Source organism: Diabrotica virgifera, chromosome 3, assembly GCF_917563875.1.
Source record: "Diabrotica virgifera virgifera chromosome 3, PGI_DIABVI_V3a".
NCBI lineage: Eukaryota > Metazoa > Arthropoda > Insecta > Coleoptera > Chrysomelidae > Diabrotica > Diabrotica virgifera.
In genome coordinates, this window is record NC_065445.1 from 45,136,765 (window position 1) to 45,161,065 (window position 24,301).

Below are 24,301 nucleotides of genomic sequence, written 5' to 3' on the forward strand. Positions count from 1 at the left end.
AACAAGCTAATGTACCAAGGAATCATGCTAAGCATTGAAATAACTTTCCAGTAGAAACTACAAAATCAAATACAAAACGAGATAATCCTAATCTAAACCTATTATGTAGATACACTAATATACAAGTGATGACATATATAAGCATAATCACATACAAGGTGTTAACAGTTCCATACCAGTTCAATATTAAGCCAAACTAAGCTAAATCTCAATAATAATCTAATGACATCTCAGATATATAGAATATGGAAAGCTAGAAAGATTACTATAATAGATAAAACATAGAGTCCCTATCTGGTGACTAAAATCAAAATCCAAGCATTAACCTATTCATTGAACAATCGAGTATTTCTGAAATTTAGAAAGAGGAATTAACTTGATCAAAACTGTTAAGTTAATCTTCTTCTTCTGATGACGAAGATGCTAAGTCGTTGACAGTATTATCTGGTAGTAAGTCCTTTATGTGAAATCGACCAAGTTTCTTGTTGGACGAACTATCTTTTAATTCATATATTAAAGGAGAGATTACTTTACTGACAACACATGGGACATATTTCTGACAAAATTTGGCAGAAATAGCATCACCTTTACTTGACTTAACAAAATTACGTTTTAATACCCGATCACCAACAAAGAATCGCAAATCTCTTTTCCTCAAATTGTATTGACTCTGTGACTTAAGGTAAGAAGATTTTAACTTCTTCCTGATGTCTGCAAATATTGGAGGCAAAGTCTGAATATCATCTAAACGATGAAGCTTCTCAGAGATCTGAGGGAGATTTGTGGAATTGTCTGAAATTAAACCAAAATAATCACCAGACAAAGCAATATTTCTACCAAAATTTAAATAAGCTGGAGAACATTGAGTAACTTCATGGACCGAAGTTCTTATGGCTTGAGCTATTGAGTGAATATACTGGTCCCAAGCTCTGTGATCTGGATATGTGTATGATCTAAGGGCTGTTACAATACTGCGGTTCACTCGCTCACTATGATTAGCTTGCGGATGGTATGCAGCATTATAAAAGATCCTCTGAACTTTGTATTTAGTTAGAAGGTCTTTAAAAGCCTTAGACACAAATTGAGGACCATTGTCACAAGACACAATTTGGGGAACACCAAACAACAAAAAGACTTGTTCCTCCAAATATTTCACAATGGCAGGGACAGTGGCATTCCGAAGAGGAAAAACTAGTGGAAATTTTGTAAAGTAGTCCACAACCACCAAACAATAGGTATAGCCATTGTAGCTACGAGGATATGGTCCAATCAGATCCATGGATATCATCTGCCATGGGAAGTCAATGTTCCTAAAAGTACCCACTAATCCAGCTTGTGGCATAGTACTTGGCTTGCAAGTAGCACAAACTTTGCATCTAGATATATATTTCTTAATATAGTTGCGCATGCCAGGCCAATAATATAATTCTGCTATCCTACTAAATGTTTTATAAGAACCAAAATGACCAGATGTCACATTATCATGAAATGTACGAAGAATTTCATCCCGGTTTGCTGTTGGGACAACAATCTTCCAATCAGACATATTAGACAAAGCTTCCACTGAACTAACGACATGCTTATAAAGGATATTATTTTCTACTTTAAAATCAGGATACTGATCAGGTGTTTGAGTAACTTTTTCCAACATTTTCTGATACCATGCATCCGGAACTAAAGTGGATAAGTCAAGAAGATTGACATCAAATGTTCGAGACAAAGCATCAGCTACTACAACACCATTTGCTTTACGATGGACGATATTATAATCAAAGGCTGACAACTTACAAATCCATCGAGACAAACGTTGGGAGGGGTTACGCATAGAATGCATCCACAATAATGAACTGTGGTCAGTAATAAGGGTGCACTTACGACCTTCTAAATAGTAACGGAAAGCCTCCAAGCCATGAATAATAGCAAGGAGTTCACGCTCTGTAGTGGAGTAATTTTTCTGAGCCTTATTAAGCTTCTTACTAGTATAGGCTATGGGGTGTTCAGAACCATCTTTCATCTGAAAGAGTACACCACCTGAAGCGGTATTTGAACAATCTGTCATGAGATAGAAGTGTTCACTGAAATCAGGTGAAGTCATGACCGGAGCACTGGTAAGAGCTTCCTTAATGCGATGAAAAGCATCATCGGCTTCAGGAGTCCAGGTGATAGTCTGGCCCTTTTTTCTATTCTTAAGGAGGTCAGTAAGGGGTGATAATAAAGTAGAATAAGAAGGCACAAATCGACGATAGTAACCACACATGCCCAAGATCCTACGTAATTGTGTAGTAGTTTTAGGAATGGGGAAGTCCTTAATAGCGGTTACTTTATCAGGGTCTGTTCTCAAACCTTGATGATCAACAACATATCCTAGAAATTTCAAATTAGGACGACAAAAATTACATTTCTCTAAATTAACAGTGAGATTAGCCTCTTTAAGGCGTGAAAATAATTTCTCCAATATTTCAATATGTGAAGAAAAATCAGGAGTAACAACTATGATGTCATCTAAATAATAGAATACGAATGGTTCGAGTTGGGGACCAATAACCAAGTCCATTAAACGACACATTGTTTGCGGAGCTGAAACTAGACCGAAAGGCATTGTGACAAATTGAAATAACCCTTTACCACTGACAGCGAAAGCAGTATACTTCTTACTCTCTTCGCTTAACGGAATTTGTAAGAAGGCTTTGGATAAATCGATCGAAGAGATATATTTGGCATTCTGAAGTTTGCTCAGAATTATATCTATCCGAGGGATGGGATAAGCATCTCGATTAGTAGTGATACTATTAAGTTTGCGACCATCGAAGCATACTCGGAATGATCCATCCTTCTTCTTTGTCATCCATAACGGCGAACAATAAGAAGAATTCGAATGTTCGATAATGTTTAGAGAGAGCATCGTATCAATTTCTTTCCCTAAATCTGCTTGCCATGCCTGAGGTATGGGATATTGATATTGTCTAAACGGAGTTGAAGTGTTCACTTCGATAGTATGAGATATTAAATGTGTACGGCCTAATTTATCTTTGGAAGATATAGAAGAAAATTTAGAGATAATATTCTCTAACTGGTTTTGTTCTAAGCTAGACAAACTAGAGAACTCACGAATGGCACTTACAGTTGCGACATTAAAGGAAGATATAAACAACGAAAAATCTGAACAGTTTAATGTACTATTAAATGCATTTAAGAAATCCATGCCAAGAATTATAGAATTTTTAATTGAAGGGATAACATTAAATGTAATTATTTTCCGAATATTGGCAACTACGATTTCTGTGTCAAATTTACCTGTAATTGACTGGATAGCACCATCCGCAGTAGAGACTTGCAGAGAAGAAATAGGCATAACATTAATATCCGTGTTTTCTAACAATTTCAGCGAATTCGAACCTATTAAAGAAATGTTAGAACCACTATCTAATAGAGCTAAACAAGATTGTCCTAAAATTTCAATTTCAAGATAAGGTCGGTTATCATTATGTTTCCTAACTAATAACGAATTTATATCAAAATCCAAAATATCTGATTTATTTTCAAAATTATCTGGTATTAACATAGACATATTATTATTATTTACAAACGTACAACCTGGTATAGAATTTGGAACTGTTTCCTTGTCTTGATTATGCTTATTACTAAAATTCCAGTTTAAGACTGGAGGGGATAATCTACGATCAAGCGAACCGTACGAGTCAACTGAAGTGTTACTAACAATTACTTTTTCCCTGATTTCGGTTTGCGTGCTGGCCTCCGGTTGGAAGTGTTTCTTCCTTCCTGAGAGGGTGTGTTCGAGCTGCTGGCAGGTATTGGACCTGAAGCTTCGTCTACAGCTGCGGTCATATTCCCTGATGGGGCTGCTGTTTGAGGAACGCTCAGGGTACGAGCCTCTGCATGCTCGTTTCCCGAACACTTAAAACAGTTACGTTTTAATGTGTTGTCTCTACCACAACCGTGGCAAAAAATCCGCGTTTAGGGTCTGGTACAATCACGAAATGCGTGATTAGCTTCCCGACAATTCCAGCAAGAAAAAGAAGAAGTAGTCACAGACACATTCGGTGTATGGGGTCTAGATTGCCAAGAACGATTTCTCGAGGAGTGAGAGGTAAATCCAGCACCAGGATTAGATGTTGTAGGAGGATGAAAAGACCAGGATAGAGTTTCTTCTAACCGTTTACACTTATCTGTCAGGTCTTCGATAGTGGATATATCAACAAGTGCCAATTGGGCATGGTAAAAAGGTAGCAAACATTTTAGAATTATCTTAATTTTTGCATTATCTGTTAAAGGAGTATCTAAACGACTACACATACCCAACATAGTGTTAATAAACATAGTCACTGATTCTCCCGGTTTCTGCTTGCGGTTCTTGATTTCGTCTAAGAGATCAGTTTGGAAAGAATAAGGCAGAAAATCGGATTTTAGTTTCTGAGCCAAACCAGTCCAAGTGGTAAAGCTACCACGGTTGTTCATAAACCACGTAAAAGCATGGCCTGTAAATAATTCAGCAGAAGCTGCAAAAAGATCCTCCTCACTCACACCTCTTGAAATCCGAAGACATTCCACCCTATCCAAAAATGAAATAACTTGGTCATAGTGACCTTCACCAGAAAACGAAACTCCCCATTTATGTACCTGAACAGGCTTGGGATGTAATAAGGAATTAGCGGCTTGAACCGAAGAAACAGGGGTGGACGTGGCTATAGGATTTACTCGAGAATCGAGTTCACCTTCTAGACTGAGAATCTTAATGGACATAGAGCGTTTGTAAAGTTGTTGCTCCTCATCTGAGCAACATAGTAAGTGGACACGACCAGAGATATGAGCAAGACGTGAAATGTACCTAGAATACATGCTATCATGGACAGTCCCTCTAAAAGTGGATATCTTTTGAGTAAGATCCTCGATGGTCTCATTTATTCCCTGTTGTTGTTCCAGGAAAGGAATAGCTGCAGCTGAAATTTGACGGAAACTCCTGTTTCCTTGCTCCTGTTTAAGAGCACCACGCAATAGACTGCGTTTTCTATCACATTTAGCGGCTTCTTCAACCTCTATTTCCCTTATCCTCAGCTCATAGTCCAACTCCCTAACTAACAAATGTTCTGGCTGAAAGGTACACATGGTGATAGGGAAAGAATTAGTAACAATAAACCCAACCCAACAACGACAAACCGAACCCAACCCAACAACGACAAACCGAACCCGATCCAACAAACTAACGACCAATTAACCGACAATCTACTAAACGAGCTGCTAAACTAATGAACGAATAAACCGACAAACCAAATATAACCGAGATATATATTTGGGGTAGATATTTAAAATAATTTAAATAAATGTTTTAAGTGAAAATGTATATGTAAAAAAAATGAAATCTTTATAAGTTATATATAGGTATAGAGTGCAATAACTTAGCAAAACTAAAGTATATTACGGCTGCACCTAAATCAAAAGTAGTAATGTACCTAGATATCAAAAAAAAATAAATCATTCAAAATTTTTCAAAATAAATGTCCAGGTATCACCAAACCGACCAGACCGAAATGTCAACCAATATACCTATTCAAATATTATCCTACTCAAGATTTACAATTATTATTTTAAATAAATTAAAATAGTACCAATACAGCAATATAAGTGCACTAGTTTATTGTTTCAAGTAACGTACAAAAAGAAACCAAAAATATCTCTATATACTTACAAAATATACAACAATGGACCAGAAAGATACTTACTAGAAAAATTTACAATAAGCAACAAAATAAAAGGTACTGTCTTACTGAAAACTGGGCCCCACGTTGGGCGCCAATTGTAACGAAACGAGGTTGTGTTGTGGCAGAATAGATATTGCTTTAAAGGGTAATTACTTATTTATGGAAGTTTCCTCAAAATAGGCTAGCTGGAAATTGAAGAGACTAAACAGTAGGGCTCAGGGAAGGATCAGGCCGTATTTGCATGCCCTAGTAAGACGGTACCTACTGAAATACTTGAATGATAAAGAAAATAAATTAATGTAAGGAGTAATGACAAGAAAAGAACTATTGACCAAGAAGATATTCAGAAGTAGTGTTGAGCGCCAGGAAAGAATAGAATATATTGCTCTCCACGTGACCTATATTGCTGTACCTAACTAATACTATTAAAAGGTAGGATAATAAAACATATAAGTATGTACAACCAACCAATTTAATGAAAAAAAAAATACCTATAACCCCTATATATACAAATTTATACACTAGCTAACTAGTACCTGTTGTACTAGAAGGATACGCTCCTGTCGACACTGAGATTTACAAAAAAAAAAATAAAACACAAAAATTTAATTAATTATACCAAGACAGTTATTTGAAATTACAAGTTATTTACCTAAACAAAAATATTATATTGATATTGATCACAATATTGGCTGACAATTCCGTATCTGACCTAAAGTGATAAACCTGAGTACAATATCTAATAACTGAAATAAAGGTTATGAAATAAGGGAATAAACACCTAGATATTGTATACAACACCTTTACACGATGATTTATAACCTTCAGATTATTTTAAATGAATGATGTGAGCGGTGAAAGGTAAAATTTGTTGAAAAATATTAAATATTAGACAGTTATTAAATTTTAGCAAAGTGAGTTTATATTATTATTAAAGTTATTTATTTCAAAGTTATTAAAACTATTAAAGTTGAAAGATATTATTGAACAAAAATTGAAAACGTAAATTTTACTATAAAACCTGTTGCTTCTACAAGTGAGAGCTGGTTTCTTCTCCAAAATCCTGCTAGATGAATGGTTGGAGATCCAAGTTATCCTCCAATCTTCCCCAAACCTGGGGGGGTACTGTCATCCACAAGGAGGTACGCTTCTATGACTGGCAAATCAACATATATTCCATAAAAGTAACAAAATCGCCCAAAATTTCCCAAAATTATTTTATTCCATTTCCAAAAAAAACAAAAGCTGTGACTTGACTTAATCTTCTACTTCTCCTTCTCCACCAGTGGCTAAAAAACAAACCTTGATCAGCTGGTTGGCCTTGAGCATATATGAAACAGGGCCTCTACAAAAAGGTGTATCACCTTATCAGAACTTGACAGAGAAAAAATCTAAGTAAAAATTGAAGTTTGATGTCCATGCTTAAAGTTCATTGACCTTGATTATCCTTGAATGGAAACAGCTTTTTAAACGAATATAAGAAAGTATTTAGACAAGTAAATGGGGATCTTGCAATCAAAGATTACACTCTGGATTTATTTAAAGGAGAGAATTAGCTTATCATTGATTTCAAACTTGTGGAGTGAAAATGTAATTCTTGGAATTTTTTTGATCTGTAGAACGTAGATTAGAAGTAGATATTGAAACTGTGATAACTGAAGAATAGCAATGTTTTCAATCTAATCTAAACATGGTATTAGAAATGATTTAGACAGTTACCTTTTTTTTTTCACGGAAAAGAAATGAAAAACCATAGCTATGTGCTATGTGACATTCATACATACCCATTGCTTTCCAAAAACGGAGTTGAAAAATAAAAACTCTTCTCTTGAAACACTCCACACTACAAAACCAAAACAAAACTTCCTCCAACGTAAATTACTCTTCTTATAAATTAATATGTCAACCAAATTTCTATTTCTTATGCAATGGCCACCGGCGGAGATTGAACTGTTGCCTTATCAAAAGCCGAAAACTAAGTGCCGGACCGCTGCGGTTGCCGAAATGACCAACACGCCAGCCGGATGCCGGCATCGCCAGGCGAACCAACTTATAAAACTTGAATTTCCCCAAAAGTTACAAACATCATCCAAATAGTAAAAATCTAGGCAATACCTACTACACGCTGAAGTATATTTGGTTGTATACTTATTGGGAGTTGCTTTTCCTAATAAATATTTTGAAATGCATATTATAAAGTGACGATGAGTATCACTCATCGTTACAGCACCTACTACCATCACGTCAGTTGCAATGCGGGGACTAATAGAGTCGAAAATTTCAACTTAGGACAGAGACAGAGAAACTACGCATTCTCTGAAGAGTCACTAAAAAGTGGTGAAATCGTCGATAAGAATGCTGGTTGCGATCTCTGAACTAAGTAAAAATTAAGACAGTTTTGGCTTCGAATTGCAACTGAATAAAGATGGTATACATTTTTTTTTATATTAGTATTACTCCTTTGAGTAACTTAAGTACATTGTTCGTTGCAATTTATCACGCTGAACAGACGGGGTTGTAAATTGCAAGTTTTAGAATTCCCTCTTGTCTTCTTCACTTCAGCGTCCATCTGGCTTGCAATTTTTAGAACTCATGGAGGTGTTACCAGGAAAATTGTCCAATCAATTTTCAATTAAATATCTGTTAAAAATATGTGTAAATATTTTTATTAGGATGAAACTTTGAGTTTTTTTTAAAGTAGATTAAATAATACGTTTTATTTAATCTACGACACAGTATTATTTATATATTGTGTCAAAATATCTTAAAAACCTGTTACAATAAAATAATAGTCTCTCTTTTATACAGCTAACGCGGTTTTGGTATTATGGCATGGTAGTCTACTATATCTAGAGCCTACGGTGTAAAAAGAAACTAACAGGACAGACTGGTCTTACTCAAGATAATCATTTTATTTAGGAGCCAACAGGAGCCTGGAAACCTTTTTAAAAATGTCGAGATGTTATCTTCTGGTGCTGTGATCCGAGCCCCGGTCTTCTGCGTTGAAAGTCAGACATCCTATCGCCAAAGCTATCCAGCAAAAAAAAAGATAATAGAAAAAAAATGATGAAAAGGTTGCAAGTGTGAGCGCATGATGTATAGATATAATAAAAAAGGTCAGGTCAATACTCACAATATTTTTTTTTCTACGGTCGTGCTAAAAGATTAACTTTCAGGCACGCATTTCGTTTCCGAAAGTTGCACTTTCCGCACGGCGTGCGTGAAAGTAAAATACCTTGTAATATGGCAATATAATATATTATAATACATGCAATAAACTAATATTTAGATATTATTTACTCATTTATTTGAAATTTATCTTATTGTGTTCATGTTTTAATGAAATTAGCGCGATTATTTCATTCATAGGAAAGTCTGACCAATAGAAAGCTACAGAAATGAAAATTAATCTGATTATTTTTTGATGATTTTAACTTTCAATCGTATAGTAAGATATTTGATCACGTGTTTAATTCTGTCCAATCAAATTAAAATTATACTGAGAATTATCTACTGTAGAAAATTTCCGATAGAATTATTTTAAGTAGATTGTTTCTGTTTAATTGCAACCAGTTTCCTAGTTTTGACAACTGTCACATTTATGAAAATATCCATAACATACGTATTAAAAAATAATCTTACGAATACCACATGACAGTAAGAATAAATAAGAAAATAATGCTTCATTTTTACTCAAATTTGTTGTCAATGGACAATAGCCACTCGAGCCCTGGGGGCTCTCGTATCTATTGCCAGCCAACAAATTTTCGAAAAACTGTCGCATTATTTTCAATTTATTCTCACTCTCTTGTGATATTATACCCGATAATTTTTGATTATTTCATTCATAGGAGATTCTGACCAATAGAAAACTACAGAAATCTGAATTGAATCTATAATTTTTGATAATTGCCCGTCGTTAAGTATATTACGTCAGATGCCCTTCGTTGCTACGAAAAAATACATTCAGTGACATTAATGACAATTATTGTTTTAAAAATTATAAAAGTGATGACTTTCAATCGTCAAATATTTATAAAAACTTTGTGTTTAATTGTACTAATAAAGTACTTAAACTGTACATTATACATGTAATTTTATATAAATAAATTACAATAAAATTTTGGTTTTGAACAGTTTTATTCATGAAATAATCACAACAAATTGCACTCGAACTCTAAAATTAATATAGAATTTTAGAGCTCTTGTGCAATTACTACTGGTAATATCCCGTCGTCAAGTATATTACGTCAGATGCCCTTCGTTGCTAAGAAAAAATACATTCAGTGACATTAATGACAATTAATGTTTTAAAAATTATAAAAGTGATGACTTTCAACCGTCAAATATTTATAACAACTGTATGTTTAATTATATTAATTTGCACATACATAAATAAATTACAATAGAACTTTGGTTCTGAACAGTTTTACTCATGAAATAATCGCAACGAATTGCACTCGATCTCTAAAATTGTTATCGAATTTTTGCCCTCGTGACACTTTGACATTAAAATTAAAACTGTCATAGTGTCACTCGGGAAAAATTCGATAATTTTAGAGCTCTTGTGCTATTACTACTGATAATTCGATTAAATAAAATTATTTTGACATAATATTTAAAAGTCAGATCAGTAGACAATTACAATGGTTTTGAATCGTCGTCATGGAATCCAATATCGTCGCCATGGTAACCCATTATATTGAAAGTTTGGTTTTGACAACCTTGTCAAAGAATTAATTTGTGTATTTTCACTTCTGAATTAAATTTGATATAACTCTATTTTTTGTGGCTTTTTCCAAACGTACGGCCCTAGAAAAAATATTGTTCCTAACTCATGCGGAAAGTGTCTTCCCCGCACTCGACTGCTTGCCCGAAATCCGCTATCGCGTCGTTGGGGTCAACGGCAGTCTCGTGCGTGAAAGTATCACTTTCCGCACTAGTTAAGAAAATAACTATTTATTATTGTTAAAAATATGATTGTGAGTATTGAACTTTTTTCACATATATATAAATTAAAAAAAAACTTTTAAAGCCTGACGCTATGGTCACAATATTATTTTACATTTCACATCTCAAAATGAAGGTAACAATTTATTAAAGGGTCTCTTCTCTTGCCTTTCTAAATCTGTTTGATACTTGAAAGGAGAATTCGAGGGAAAACGTGTAAGAAAACTAAACCACTTGTACTTACATTTGTTAATTCACCCTTTTCTACGCCCTTCCAATAACGAGGATTAGCGTATTTGTCATTTGGATAAAATACTGTAGGTGTTCTTTGACCATGTCTAAAGATCTGAAAGAAAATGTTATAAGTATGTAATTTATTCATATTTTCAGCTACATATTTAATTTATATTAACTGCATTATTAAGGCGAAAGGATCCAAATGCAAAATTTTGACGTCTGTCAAAATTTTCAATGTATTTTAAATGTATTCATTTTTTTCGAATCCTGAGAAAACTAATAAGTATTTTTGAAAAATTTAAACGCAGAATGGAAATAAACCTTATTACCAAGGGCCCAAAGTCCCTTACAATAAATAAAATTTTTCTTTTGAATGAAATATTTGCAATTAAATACCACACCGAATTTGCTCTGTTATTTTCACCCCTGTAACTTATTAAAATAAACATTATAGACGTTTTCAGGGACTTTCCGCCTTCAGTAATAATATAGTCTTTCATTCTGCGTTTCAATTTTTCAAAAATATTTATTAGTTTTCTCAGGATTCTAAAAAAATGAATAGATTTATACCAAATTGAACATTTTTGATAAAAGGCGACGTTTTGCGCCCATGTCCTTAAATGCAGTTAAAAATATAACATATACAGGGTGTAACAAAAATACAGGTCATACATTTAGTCACATATTCTGGAACCAAAAATAGTTCGATCGAACCTAACTTACCTTAGTATAAATGTGCACACCAAAAAAGTTACAGCCCTTTGAAGTTACAAAATGAAAATCGATTTTTTCCAATATATCGAAAACTATTAGAGATCTTTTACTGAAAATGGACATGTGGCATTCTTATGGCAGTAGCATCTTAAAAAAATACAGTGAAATTTGGACACCCCTTAAAAATTTTATGGGGGTTTTGTTCATTTAAACCCCCAAACTTTTGTGTACGATCCAATTAAATTATTATTGTAGTACCATCAGTTAAACACAGTATTTTTGAGACTTTTTTGCCTCTTAGTACTTTGTCGAAAAGTCAGTTTTTATCGAGATATTTTGAATATTTTTTCAAATCCACCACATACTCGTATTTGTACATTGTACGATTATGGAGACTTGGTAATAATAATGAAAAATGATTTATGATTTATATTTTTAGGTATATCTTGAACCATATTAAAAAAGAAGCCACATCTCGATAAAAGGTGCCTTCTCGAAAAAATACAAGGAGGCAAAAAAGTTTTAAAAACACTGTGTTTATCTAATGGTAGGTACCGCAGTAATATTTTAATTGGAACGTACACAAATATTTGGGGGGTTTAAAAGAACAAAACCCCCATAAAATTTTTATGTAAACACATTAAAAAATAAGCCTCAACGTGACCCACGTGTTATATGACCCAAGTATTGCAGTTTTCTTATTTTGATTGAATCCAGTATCTCCCTGCTCTTCTCTATTCTTCTTAGTACTTCATTGGTTATTCGGTCTGTCCAGGAGATTCTCAGCATTTTTCGATATGTCCACATTTCAAAGGATATGTCAATATTTTGATAAAAATCAAATTTTTTTGATAATTGGTTTTAAATAATGCCGTTTAGACTGGCTAATGTAATTTCATAGGGAAGCAAAAGATGCGTGGAAACGAATTAGATAACAGAGAGATGACATCTAAACTCACCTACCACTGGAATAATTCTTTGCCAAGTAAAATAAGATAAGGGAATCAAGAGGAAGTTCAACATTAATAACTTTTAATATACCTACATATTTTTTACTACTTTACACTTACCTGAACAACTGCTAATAAGTTTTTGTTATCTATAAAAACACTCGTACATTCGTAAAAAACAATATATGCGAAAAATAATATTCGAAATAGGTTTGCCATTATTTATTTTCCAAGTACTATTCCAAAAACTAAAATATTGTTTTATTTATTTTCAATAAGTCATCACAGATAAACTACTTCTACCTTCCTTATTAAAACACACACGTGACAACACTAATTAGAATAGATATCTTAATTTATAATTGCCAGTAGCACTATCAACATTTACTGGTTTGTTGCTAAATAGGAAAAAAATGTTCTTGTCCTAATTTTGAATGTTTTGTCAACTAATAGATTTCAAGTATTTAGAAAAATAAATATTAGCTACGTTTAAATATTTAAATAATAAATTGAAGGTTATAATATATATTAGTTAATTTTTCCTTTAAATATGGGTGTCATAAAATATTTTTACTCATATTTTTTTACTCTTTAAAATATCCCTTTTTATTACTGATTAGTTATAAGTATTTTCCTCTTATTTTTCTTTATTAATCCTTCTACCATATCGCTAACAAAATAAGTAAAAAAAATCTTATCAAATATGACATAATTTTATTTGTATTCATTTCAAAAAATTTAATTCATCAAAGAATTTCACAAAGGCATTTGACAAAATTACTTAGAGATCATTATGGTAATTATTTATATAAATGATGTTCTGAAGCTACTTCCTTGTGGCATTTTTATGACTATGTATTTAGATGGGAAATAAGCCACAATTAAATTGAAAAAATAATTTTATTAACGTTTCGAAGCCCAAATCGGGTTTCGTTGTCAAAATACAAAATAATACCAAAATTAACAAAAATGTTGTTGCTAAGTAAAAAAAAATTTCTAATAATTTATTTAATCTGACTCATTTATATTGGCAATTCAGACGTATATTATACATTTTAAAGTAGATATACATTTTAAAGTAGAAGACTTTAAAATGATATCGCCAATATTTATGAGTTCCGTTCCTTGGACGACTTTACTAAAAGATAGTTCATTCGATTCTTCTTCTTCTTTAAGTGCCATCTCCGCGGCGGAGGTCGGCAATCATCATAGCTATTCGTATTTTAGAGATGGCTGCTCTGAAAAGTTCATTTGATGTACATCCGTACCACTCTCTCAGGTTGCGCAGCCACGATATTCTGCGTCGCCCTATGCTTCTCTTTCCTTGAATCGTTCCCTGCATAATCAATTGGAGCAAGCTGTATCTCTCTCCACGTGAAATATGTCCGAGATACTCCAATTTTCTTGTTTTGATGGTATTTAGGATTTCCATTTCTTTATTCATCCTTCTCAGAACCTCTTTGTTTGTAACGTGTTCTGTCCACGATATTTTCAGAATTCTTCTGTACACCCACAGCTCGAATGATTCTAGTTTTTTCATTGATGCAGCATTCAAGGTCCAAGCTTCCATTCCATAAAACAGAGTCGAGAAAACGTAGCACCTAGCCAACCTAACTCTTAGCTCCAACTTCAAATCTCTTGTGCAGAGCACTTTCCTCATTTTGTTAAAATTTGCTCTAGCCTTTTCTATCTTGATTTTTGATTTCCTGTAAGTAATCTCCTGTGGAGTTGATCATTGTTCCAAGGTATGCATATTGATCGACTCGTTCGATATTGGATCCGTTGATGACGAGATTTTCGTTATTTCTTTGAGTTTTCGATATTCTCATATACTTTGTCTTCTTGACATTCATTGTTAGCCCATATTCTTCTCCAAACTCTGCTATTCTGGTCACCAGCCTCTGAAGATCCCCAATATTTTCAGCTAAGATGACAGTGTCATCCGCATATCTAATGTTGTTAATGAGAACTCCATTTACCTTTATTCCAGCTGTTTCACCATCCAGAGCTTTTTTCAAGATCTCTTCCGAGTAGGCATTAAAAAGAACCGGCGACAACACGCATCCCTGTCTCACTCCACGTCTGATTTCAATTTCCTCCGACAGCTGATCGTTAACACGTACTTTTGCTCGTTGCTTATAGTATAAATTCGATATAATCCTGAGGTCATTGTAGTCCAGCTTCCTTGATTCCAGAACATGCATTAATTGTTCATGTCGTACTTTGTCAAATGCTTTATTATAGTCAATAAAACACGCATATATATCGTGATTGACGTCCAGGCACCTTTGTATAAGTATGTTAAATGAAAAAAGAGCTTCACGAGTTCCCAGGCCTTTGCGAAACCCAAATTGCGTATCATTAATGTCTATGTCTAGTTTATGATATATTCGGTTATGGATGACTTTCAGTAGCAACTTTAGCACATGGGACATCAAACTAATGGTGCGGTAGTCGCCGCATTCTTGTGCGTTTTTCTTTTTAGGGAGGCAAATAAAGATCGACGTCAACCATTCTTTGGGTAATGTGCCTGAGCTATAAATTTTGTTCAAGAGTACCACTAAAATATCAATATGTTGCTCATCTATAATTTTTAAAAGGTCGATAGGAAGCATGTCAGGTCCTGGGCTTTTTCTGTTCTTCATTGTTTTTAACGCATGTATTATTTCTTCCGTTGTAATATATGGACCTATTTCTCCTGAAGTAAGTTCTATGTGTTCCAGGTACCCTCTTTCATCATCGAACAGTTCAGCGATGTATTCTGCCCAACGTTGTACTTTCTCATCGGTCTCTGTTATAGCGACCCCGTGTCTATCCAGAAGTGCACCAGTTAGATTTTGCTTTCTTAGTCCAGCCATTTCTTTGACTTTCTTATGTAGGTTAAATAGATCGTATCTTTTTTGGAGATCCTCGATCTCTTTGCATTTCTCTTCAAAGTGTTTTTCTTTTGCCTGCTTTATCATCTTCCTTATCTCGTGGTTAATCTCCCTGTATTTATTGTCATTTTTGTTCTTATATTGTCTCCGTTGTTCCATCATATTCAGTATCTCGTCATTCATCCATTCCTCTTTTCTCCTTGTGGAAGTCTTTAGTATATCTTTACAAGGTTCTAGTATGCATTGTTTTAGTTACTCCCAGTGCTCGTCAATGTCATTGGTGTCTACGTTCAGATCTCTACAGTTCTTATGCAGTTCGTGTTGAAGACATTCTTTTACGTTGGGTTCTTTAAGCTTGCTTATGTCTATTGTAGCTGTTCTCTGATTTGTTTTAATATTTTTAAGTGCGAGTGTAATTTTGGCGATAAGTGGGTTGTGGTCTGAGGCCACGTCTGCTCAGGGATATGCTTTTACGGCTTTAACAGCATTACGGTATCTTTCGTTTATCATAATGTAGTCTATCTGGTTCCTAACTACTTTCTCCGATGAATCTGCGGGCGATCGCCATGTATACAGTCGTCTGTTGGGTAGTTTAAAAACTGTGTTTGTGATAATGAAGTTCTGCTCTTGGCAAAATTGTAGTAGACGATCACCTCTCTCATTGCGATTTCCCAGACCATATTTTCCTACACATTTTCCGCTTTGTCCCTTTCCAATTTTTGCATTGAAATCACCTAGGACTATCGTGATTTCTCTGCTTTTTGTTTTTTTCAGTGCTTCTTCGATATGCTGGTAAAATAATTCTAGTTCTTCTTCATTGGCATTCGTCGTAGGAGCATATACTTTTATCAGGTTCAACGTGGCGTGAGATGTCTCTAATTGTAGTAACATTACTCGATTACATGCAATCAATCCCAACTCAAGAATATCCGTCACAAAAATCATAGCATGTGATCTGTCTTTAAAAAGACAACCAAATGTAACGATGACAGTAAAATTCTCGCGTTAGAGATTTCATAGTAAATCACGAGGGAAAACCAGGAAAAACCTACTGATACTATACCGGCATCGTAAATTTTAGGCCTTACATTTAATTTACCTTCAAAAAACTAATACCAAATTCTGACTTTAATATGTTTAAATTATAATAATATTAATAATACATAGATATACAGTAACTAATACTAAAATATAAAATTTGTAATAACTCGATATGTTATTGACTTACTAATCGTGGTATTTTCTTTCTATTGACTTCCTCTTTCAGAATGGGTAACCAAATCCTATTCATTATATTATTAGAAATAGAGAATTTGATAGATCTCAAATATGTCAACACGCATGGGATAATGAACATAGAGTTCAGTGGAGAGATTCAAGTATATTCCTGAAAGAATCAGATAGTAAAAAGTTGAAAGACTGATATGTTTTGTACACACTTGATTGAACGAAGAAAGTGAAAAAAGTGTATTAAAGTGTGTAAATATATTTAATTTCCTTAGCTAAGCGCTTTCGATATATGTGTCATCATCAGAGCTAATGCTACAATAAAAAGTACATTTTCTTTACATCAATTTTTCAATTATCCTTGTAAAATAATTTTTCAATAATTCTCATTTGTAACGTCAGCTGTCAGATGTCAACACCGGACAGATGAAACATTTAAAATCCAACGTCTAATCAATCACTGTCAGTCAAATGCTCGCATCACTCGAAAATGGTTCGGTGATTCCGTACCATGACCAAAATTTATATGTTTGTAACCTCTAAGTGGTTGTTTTTACTGTTTTATTAATTTTAATTAAAATCAAGTAATTCAAGAAAAGTAATCTTTCATCATCCGAAGTTGCACATATGGCCAACGTTCTTAATATGCAAACACCTACAACCCGAAGCAGCCGGTACTTTTTTTATATACTTTGACGTAATAGTATGGTATAGTTAGACCCAAACCCAGACATCCAAAGTGAAAGTTATCCTCCAACACCAAATTGTTCTATATGGTCCACATAATTTTCAGAAAAAAGTCACACCATTTTGAGCTTCGGGTTTGGGGGGGGAGAGGGGGGAGAAATCTACAAATTCGTAGTTTTTTACGTTTTTCGTCAATATTTCTAAAATTAAGCGGTTTAGCATGAACAATGAACAAACCTTCTACACAAAATTGTTCTACATTCAATTTGAAAAAAAAGGCCCTATGCATAACCCTTCTAAAATGAACGGTTCCAAAGTTACGGAGGTAGTATAGTATAATTGGTCTAAAAAGAGGCCTAACCCAGACATCCAAAGTAAAAGTTTTCCTTCCACACCAAATTGTTCTATATGGTCCACACGCTGTTCAGTAAAAAGTTACACCATTTTGAGCGTCCGGTTTGGGGGGGGGGGGAGATGGGGGAGAAGTCGGTAAATTAGTAGTTTTTTATATTTTTCGTCAATATTTCTAAAACTATGCTTTAGCGTAAGGAGTGTTCTATAGAAAAATATTCCACATAAAATTTATAACAAAAAGGTTCTATACATAATTGTTATAAAATCAACGGTTCCAGAGTTACGAAGGGTGAAAAGTGGAGGTTTTCGATACATTTTATATTTACCGATTCTCTCCCCTCTCCCCCCCCCCCCCAAACCCGACGCTTAAAATGGTGTGACTTTTTTCTGAACATTATGTGGACCTTATAGAACAATTTGCTGTTGGAGGATAACTTTCACTTTGGATGTCTGGGGTTTTGGTATAGTTATATCATAAATATTGCCCAAAATATATAAAAAGTATCGAAAGCTTCGATTTTTCACCCTCTGTAACTCTGGAACCGTTGATTTTATAACAATTATGTATAAAACATATTTTGTTTTAAATTTCATGTAGAGCATTTTTGTATGTAACATTGTTTACGCTAAAGCATAGTTTTAGAAATATTGACGAAAAACGTAAAAAAACTACTAATTTACCGGCTTCTTTCCCATCTCCCTCCCAAACCGGACGCTCAAAATGGTGTAACTTTTTACTTAACAGTATGTGGACCATATAGAATATTTTGGTGTTGGAGGAAAACTTTTACTTTGGATGTTTTGGTTAGACCTTTTTTTGGACCAGTTATAATATACTACCTCCGTAGCTTTGGAACCATTCATTTTAGAAAGATTATGCATAGGGCCTTTTTTATTTCAAATTTAATGTAGAACAATTTTGTATAGAGGGTTGTTCATGCTAAACCGCATAGTTTTAGAAATATTGTTTCAAACTCGACGCTCAAAATAGTGTGACTTTTTTCTGGACATTGTGTGGAACATATAGAACAATTTGGTGTTGAAGGATGACTTTCACTTTGGATGTCTGGGTTATGCCATCTTTTGGATCAACTATACTATACTATAAGTTAAAAAACTTTGTATTTAGACATATTTTTACTCATTAGTTTAACTTTTTATTGTAGCATTAGCTTTTATGATGACACATATGTCGAAAGCGCTTAGCTAAGGAAATTAAATATATTTACACACTTTAATATACTTTTTTCACTTTCTTCGTAGATAGTAGAAGGAGAAAAATCAAAGAAGCGGCTCTAATTATGCTAAATGAAACCAATTGTGTCGCAAATTCCTCGGTAGAATGCAGTAAGACGTGGTTACCCATACTGAAAGAGGAAGTCAATAGAAAGACAAAACCACGATTAGTAAGTCAATAACATATCGAGTACAATTTTTATATTTTAGTATTACTTATTGTATATCTATGTATTATTAATATTATTTATATTTTAAACATATTAAAGTCAGAATTTGGTATTAGTTTTTTGAAGGCAAATTAAATGAAAAACCTAATACTTACGATGTCGGGAGAGTGTCACCAGGTTTTTTCCTGGTTTTCCCCTTTTGATTTACTATGGAATCTCTAACGCGAGAATTTTACTGTGATCATTGCATTTGGTTGTCTTTTTTGTGACAGATCACATGCTATGTTTTTTTATGACAGATATTCTTGAGTTGGGATTGATTTCATGTAATCGAATGAATTATCTTTTAGTAAAGTCGTCCCAGGAACGCAAATCATAAATATTGGCGATGTCATTTTAAAGTCTTCTACTTTAAAATGTATAATATACGTCTGAATTTCCAATATAAATGAGTCAGATTAAATAAATTACTGATTAGAAGAATTTTTTTACTTAGCAACAACATTTTTGTGTATTTTAGTAGTATTTTGTATTTTGACAACGAAACCCAATTTGGGCTTCGAAACGTTAATAAAATTATTTTTTCAATTTAGTTGTGGCTTATTTCCCATCTAAATAGTTAATCATTTATATAAATATTATAAGACCCTACTAATTTTTAAAATATATTTTCTACAGCCAGCTCCAGCTGAAAAACATTGGAATATAGAAGAAGAATATATTGACTAGATTAGACAATAGAAATATTAATATTGTTATATTTCTCTCTCCATTGGCTGCAATCACGTGTCATATGTACGGGTTCATATAGGGCTTTTCACACCAGAGTCTTCATTCGGTCTGCCCATCGTGTTGGAGATCTTTTTCCATGGTTCCATGTTCCACATGGAGATCCACTAGTTCCATGGTTTTCTTTTTTTTGCTATGTGGCCAAAGTAATTTCGGTATGCTCCTGACCAGTGGTCACCAAATACTAAGGAAGATATTAGGACCAACCCAATGCAGCGCTGGTTCGTGGAGAATTAAAATGAACCACGAGCTGGACGAACTAATGCAGAACGCAGATATTGTTAGAATCGTAAAGTCACAAGACTAAACTGGCTTGGTTACCTAGAAAGAATGCCAGATAATCGAGCTGTAAAAGTAATCCAGATATGGAAGCCCCAAAGTAACAGAACAAGAAGAAGGCCCCGTAAAATATGGATAGACGAAGTACAGAGGGATCTTAAAACCATGAACATCAGGCAGTGATGAAGGAAAGTATCAGCAGTATAAGAAGTAGCAGAATGGAAGAAAATTGTTATAAGCAGGCCAAGAATTACAAAAAGTTATAGCGCGATTAAAAGAAAAAGAAGACTTTCAGAATTGACAGGTTGGTGCTGTATTCGGTCAAGGATACACGTAGAAGTCTTCTATAGACCCACATTCCGGAAGCTTGGTTCATACTTTTATCAATTTTTTTTTCAGCTGCGTATGTATTAATGGGAAAAATAAGGGAATTCCTTAGCTAAATATTTCTTGTTATTGTTCGATCTTTCCACATTTTAATAATTAATTTAGCTGTCTGGGTTCGGGCTATTGCTAGTCTACAATTGATTTCTTAGAAGCAAATGCCATTCTTGGTTATAAGATAAGGGAGCAAATCATTTTACCTACATTGGCTGCTAGTAGAAGTGTGTCATCTGTTTATCGCATGATTTTTCTGCCTCCTGATTTTAAACTTTGGTACATATTTGTACCACGTCGCTCTCTTACAAAAATTTTTCCAACTCCTTACATGAGGGTTAAATTTTAAATTTGAAAAAATATTCTATTGTAGTACGCTTATGGTTACAAATGTTGGCTGATACTACTTGATTTTAGATATATAATTGTAAACAACGATTTGGTTTGTTATCTGTAACAATATTGACGATCAAATTTACTAATGATCGATATCTAATATAAACCGATTTGTTTTGTCTTATTTGTTCTTTTTGGAAAGGCATACTAAATGCAAAAAGTTTTTTTACATAATATTTAAAATTTCATGAATATTGAACATTCAATAAACGTATTTATCTCGACGACTAAGATAGTGTTATGAAGGAGTACCTCAATAAGAGGTATGTCCAGGTGGCAACACCTAAGGACCTGAAAACATCAGCAGGTGTACCTCAAGGATCCTTACTAAGACCAACGCAATTTATATAATAAAATACTAGAAATCGACTATGGATAAAAGCTATTGCATATATAGAGATCTAGCTCTTTTTATTCAAAGTAATAACTTGGAGTTTACAAATGCTAGTCAGCTGAAACAGCAGAAAAGTGAACATATGGACGGTAAAACAAGATCTAGAGCTGGCAACAGAAAAAAAAAAACGGAAATACTCATCTTAAAAGGCTCGAGAACCCGTCCAAATCTGACTTTTGTAATAGATACATAGTACAAGGATAGAGCCTAAGTCCTGTGCAAAATATTTGGGCATCTAACTAGACACAGGTCTAGTTGACAAAAGAAAAATGTACGTTAAGGTTCTACAACTAATTAATTTTGATGGGGAATAAGCCACAATTTTACTAAAAAAATGATTTTATTAACGTTTCGACGCCCAAATTGGGCGTCGTTGTCAAAATACAAAAAATATTGTATATTGTCAATATTTTTGTATTTTGACAACGACATCCAATTTGGGCGTCGAAACGTCAATAAAATCATTTGTTTGTAAAATTGTGGCTTATTTCCCATTAAAACTAGTTAATTGAAAAATGCCACAAGAAAATAGCTTCAGAACAACATTGAGGTTCTACATTATACTCTCTCATATGGCGGCGTCATATGGTATGAAGCTTTGAGAATGGTTAAATATAAAGAACTGCTTACAAACGCACAAAAGAAACTCCTTCTAAACGTAGTAAGGGCATACTGGACTATTTCTATAACTGTTCTGTAGCCCTGATAACACGTACGCTCTTATTGACCTCATAGCTAATGAAAGAGAAGCTCTATATAATAGAGAAAACGGTCATCTACAGAAAATAATATCCGAAGAATGATCACATTATATTATGCCCTAAATATAATAAATTAATGTGAGGCACAAACGGTGAAGACTCAATGAACCAAAATGTTAATCCTTGCTGTGGTACCATGATCCAAATTTAGCTTCAGAAGATTAAATTATTAATTTACACAATTTCTGATTGGTCGCGACTTGACAGCAAATAACCTGAAGTAAACAACGAAAAATCAGCTCACATTACTTTTAATAACAGACTTATGGATTGTCCGCATGTCAGAATAAACCACCAAGTTATTCCATTGAACACCGATGTTAAATATTTAGATATTTATCTTGATAACAAACTAACAGCGAAAGCGCACATTATAGCTAAAAAACAACAACTTCAACCATAGAAATGAAATAGCTTCTTGGTAGGAGATCACAATTATTATCCATAGAAAACAAATTGGCAATATAAGCCAAATGGCCTAAATAAAATAGTATTACAATAAAAAGCCTATAGGGGCCTACTAGAATGAATTATGGAGATGTACGAAACCATCAAATACCAAAATTCTTCAGATATATTTATGAGGACTTAAAAATGCCATTCGTCAAAGACGTAGACGTATGGCAACATGTGACCAACACCAGAAAAAGACGCATCAATCATAACAACAAGCTGATTTCTACCCTTACCAATCGTCTATTACTTTATTTATTGTCAGAAGACTTAGGTGAATAAGATGAACCGTGAGCCGACACTGCATAGGCGTAACCAGGGGTGTGGATTGGGGGTATAACCCCCCCCATTTGGTCTACTTTGAGCTCTATACGCTTAACACCATTACGTGTTGTTGACAAATCAACCCATTTTGAAGTTGTAACCCCCCCTTAGGATCATCCTGGTTACGCCGTTGCGGCACTGGCCGACAACACCTAAAAAGACATTACATAATTTATCAGTTTTACTTAATACTTCTGTACAAGTAACAAACGAGTACAGGTAGTAGAGTAGATCGTAAATATTCAAGTTTCAAATAAAAAAATTAGGTTCAAGTAGGTTCATGTAACTAGAAATATAGTCCAGAGAAATAAGGTTTTTGTAGGGACACTTGAGCAGCCAGGTTGCAAATGGGTTTTTTGGGTACTATATACCTAATACATTATACATACAAAAATGCCGGTCACAGTTCGGACGAGAATTTTAGTTATTAACAAAATTGTCAAAAATAGCAATTTTTTCGTTTAAATCGCTACAGGTAAAAATTGGGTAATTAAATATCTTATTTATAGTATTCCTCTTTTATAGATGAGCAAAGGTTCAAAATGGCCGTTTTTGAATTTTGGTCCGATCATTTGTTGCTTCGCTAATTACATAAGACTAACATTTCTAAAATAAAAAATTTGCTATAACTTTTGCGACAATGAACTTAAGAGTTTGATATTGCATGGAAAGTTGAAACAACTAGTACATATCATGCACAAAAAATTTCAAGACGATTCGTCAATTAGTTTAAATTTTATTTGATTTGTGTTTCCCAAAGAGCTTTTTTTGCAATGTTATTGTTCACAAAGTAATAATGACACAGTAATTCTGTGGAAACTAGAAACTACATGAAAGAAGAACATTTATATTTTCAAGGAATTTAAAAAAATCAATCATTCCGAAAACATTTCACTAAAGTAGAGTCATTTTTGGCTTAAAAACAATTTGAAAGAATTTGTTAATATTGACCGTAGAGTAAATCTACTTTGGGATTCCGAAAGCTGGTATTTTTACACAAATTTTCAGACACAAATACCTTTTGACTAGTTTAAATGCGGTCAAAGTTAGCCACTTTTATTACTTAATTCACAGTTACTTCTATATACATAAAATTCTCCTGTAACATGAAATTTTACACTTATATCTTGTAGGACTAAAAATAGGTTTTTATCTATTTTTCATACCCATAAATTATAAGGGGGTTGCCCCACTGACATTTTTTTAAATTTTTTTGGACAAAATTTTCTACCTTAATTTTATATGGTGTAGAATTAAAAAATACATACAATCCTTAATTTTCACTCATCTATCACCAACCCCCATTTTTTAATAGCCATCTATATATTTACATCTATAAAATTCTCCTGTTACAGTGTTAGTTGCCATACTCCTCCGAGACCGCTTGACCGATTATTATGAAATTATAT

At 33.6% G+C, this 24,301-nt stretch overlaps 1 protein-coding gene across 2 annotated transcripts in view; it reads right to left on the bottom strand.

Annotated features, from left to right (window-relative positions):
* The window catches only part of LOC114342938 (testicular acid phosphatase homolog), a 53,397-nt gene that overhangs the window by 21,006 nt on the left and 8,090 nt on the right, over positions 1-24,301 (bottom strand). The window contains exons 1-3 of one of the 2 annotated variants that reach the window (XM_050645092.1): positions 12,872-12,978; positions 12,689-12,816; positions 10,912-11,013 (exon numbers count right to left, since the gene is read on the bottom strand). In XM_050645092.1, the coding sequence (XP_050501049.1) occupies positions 10,912-11,013; positions 12,689-12,787 (201 nt within the window). In that variant the 5' untranslated portion in view covers positions 12,788-12,816; positions 12,872-12,978. Of the gene's footprint in view, positions 1-10,911; positions 11,014-12,688; positions 12,817-12,871; positions 12,979-24,301 lie in introns of those variants that run through there. The other variant, XM_050645091.1, reaches the window with a different exon arrangement.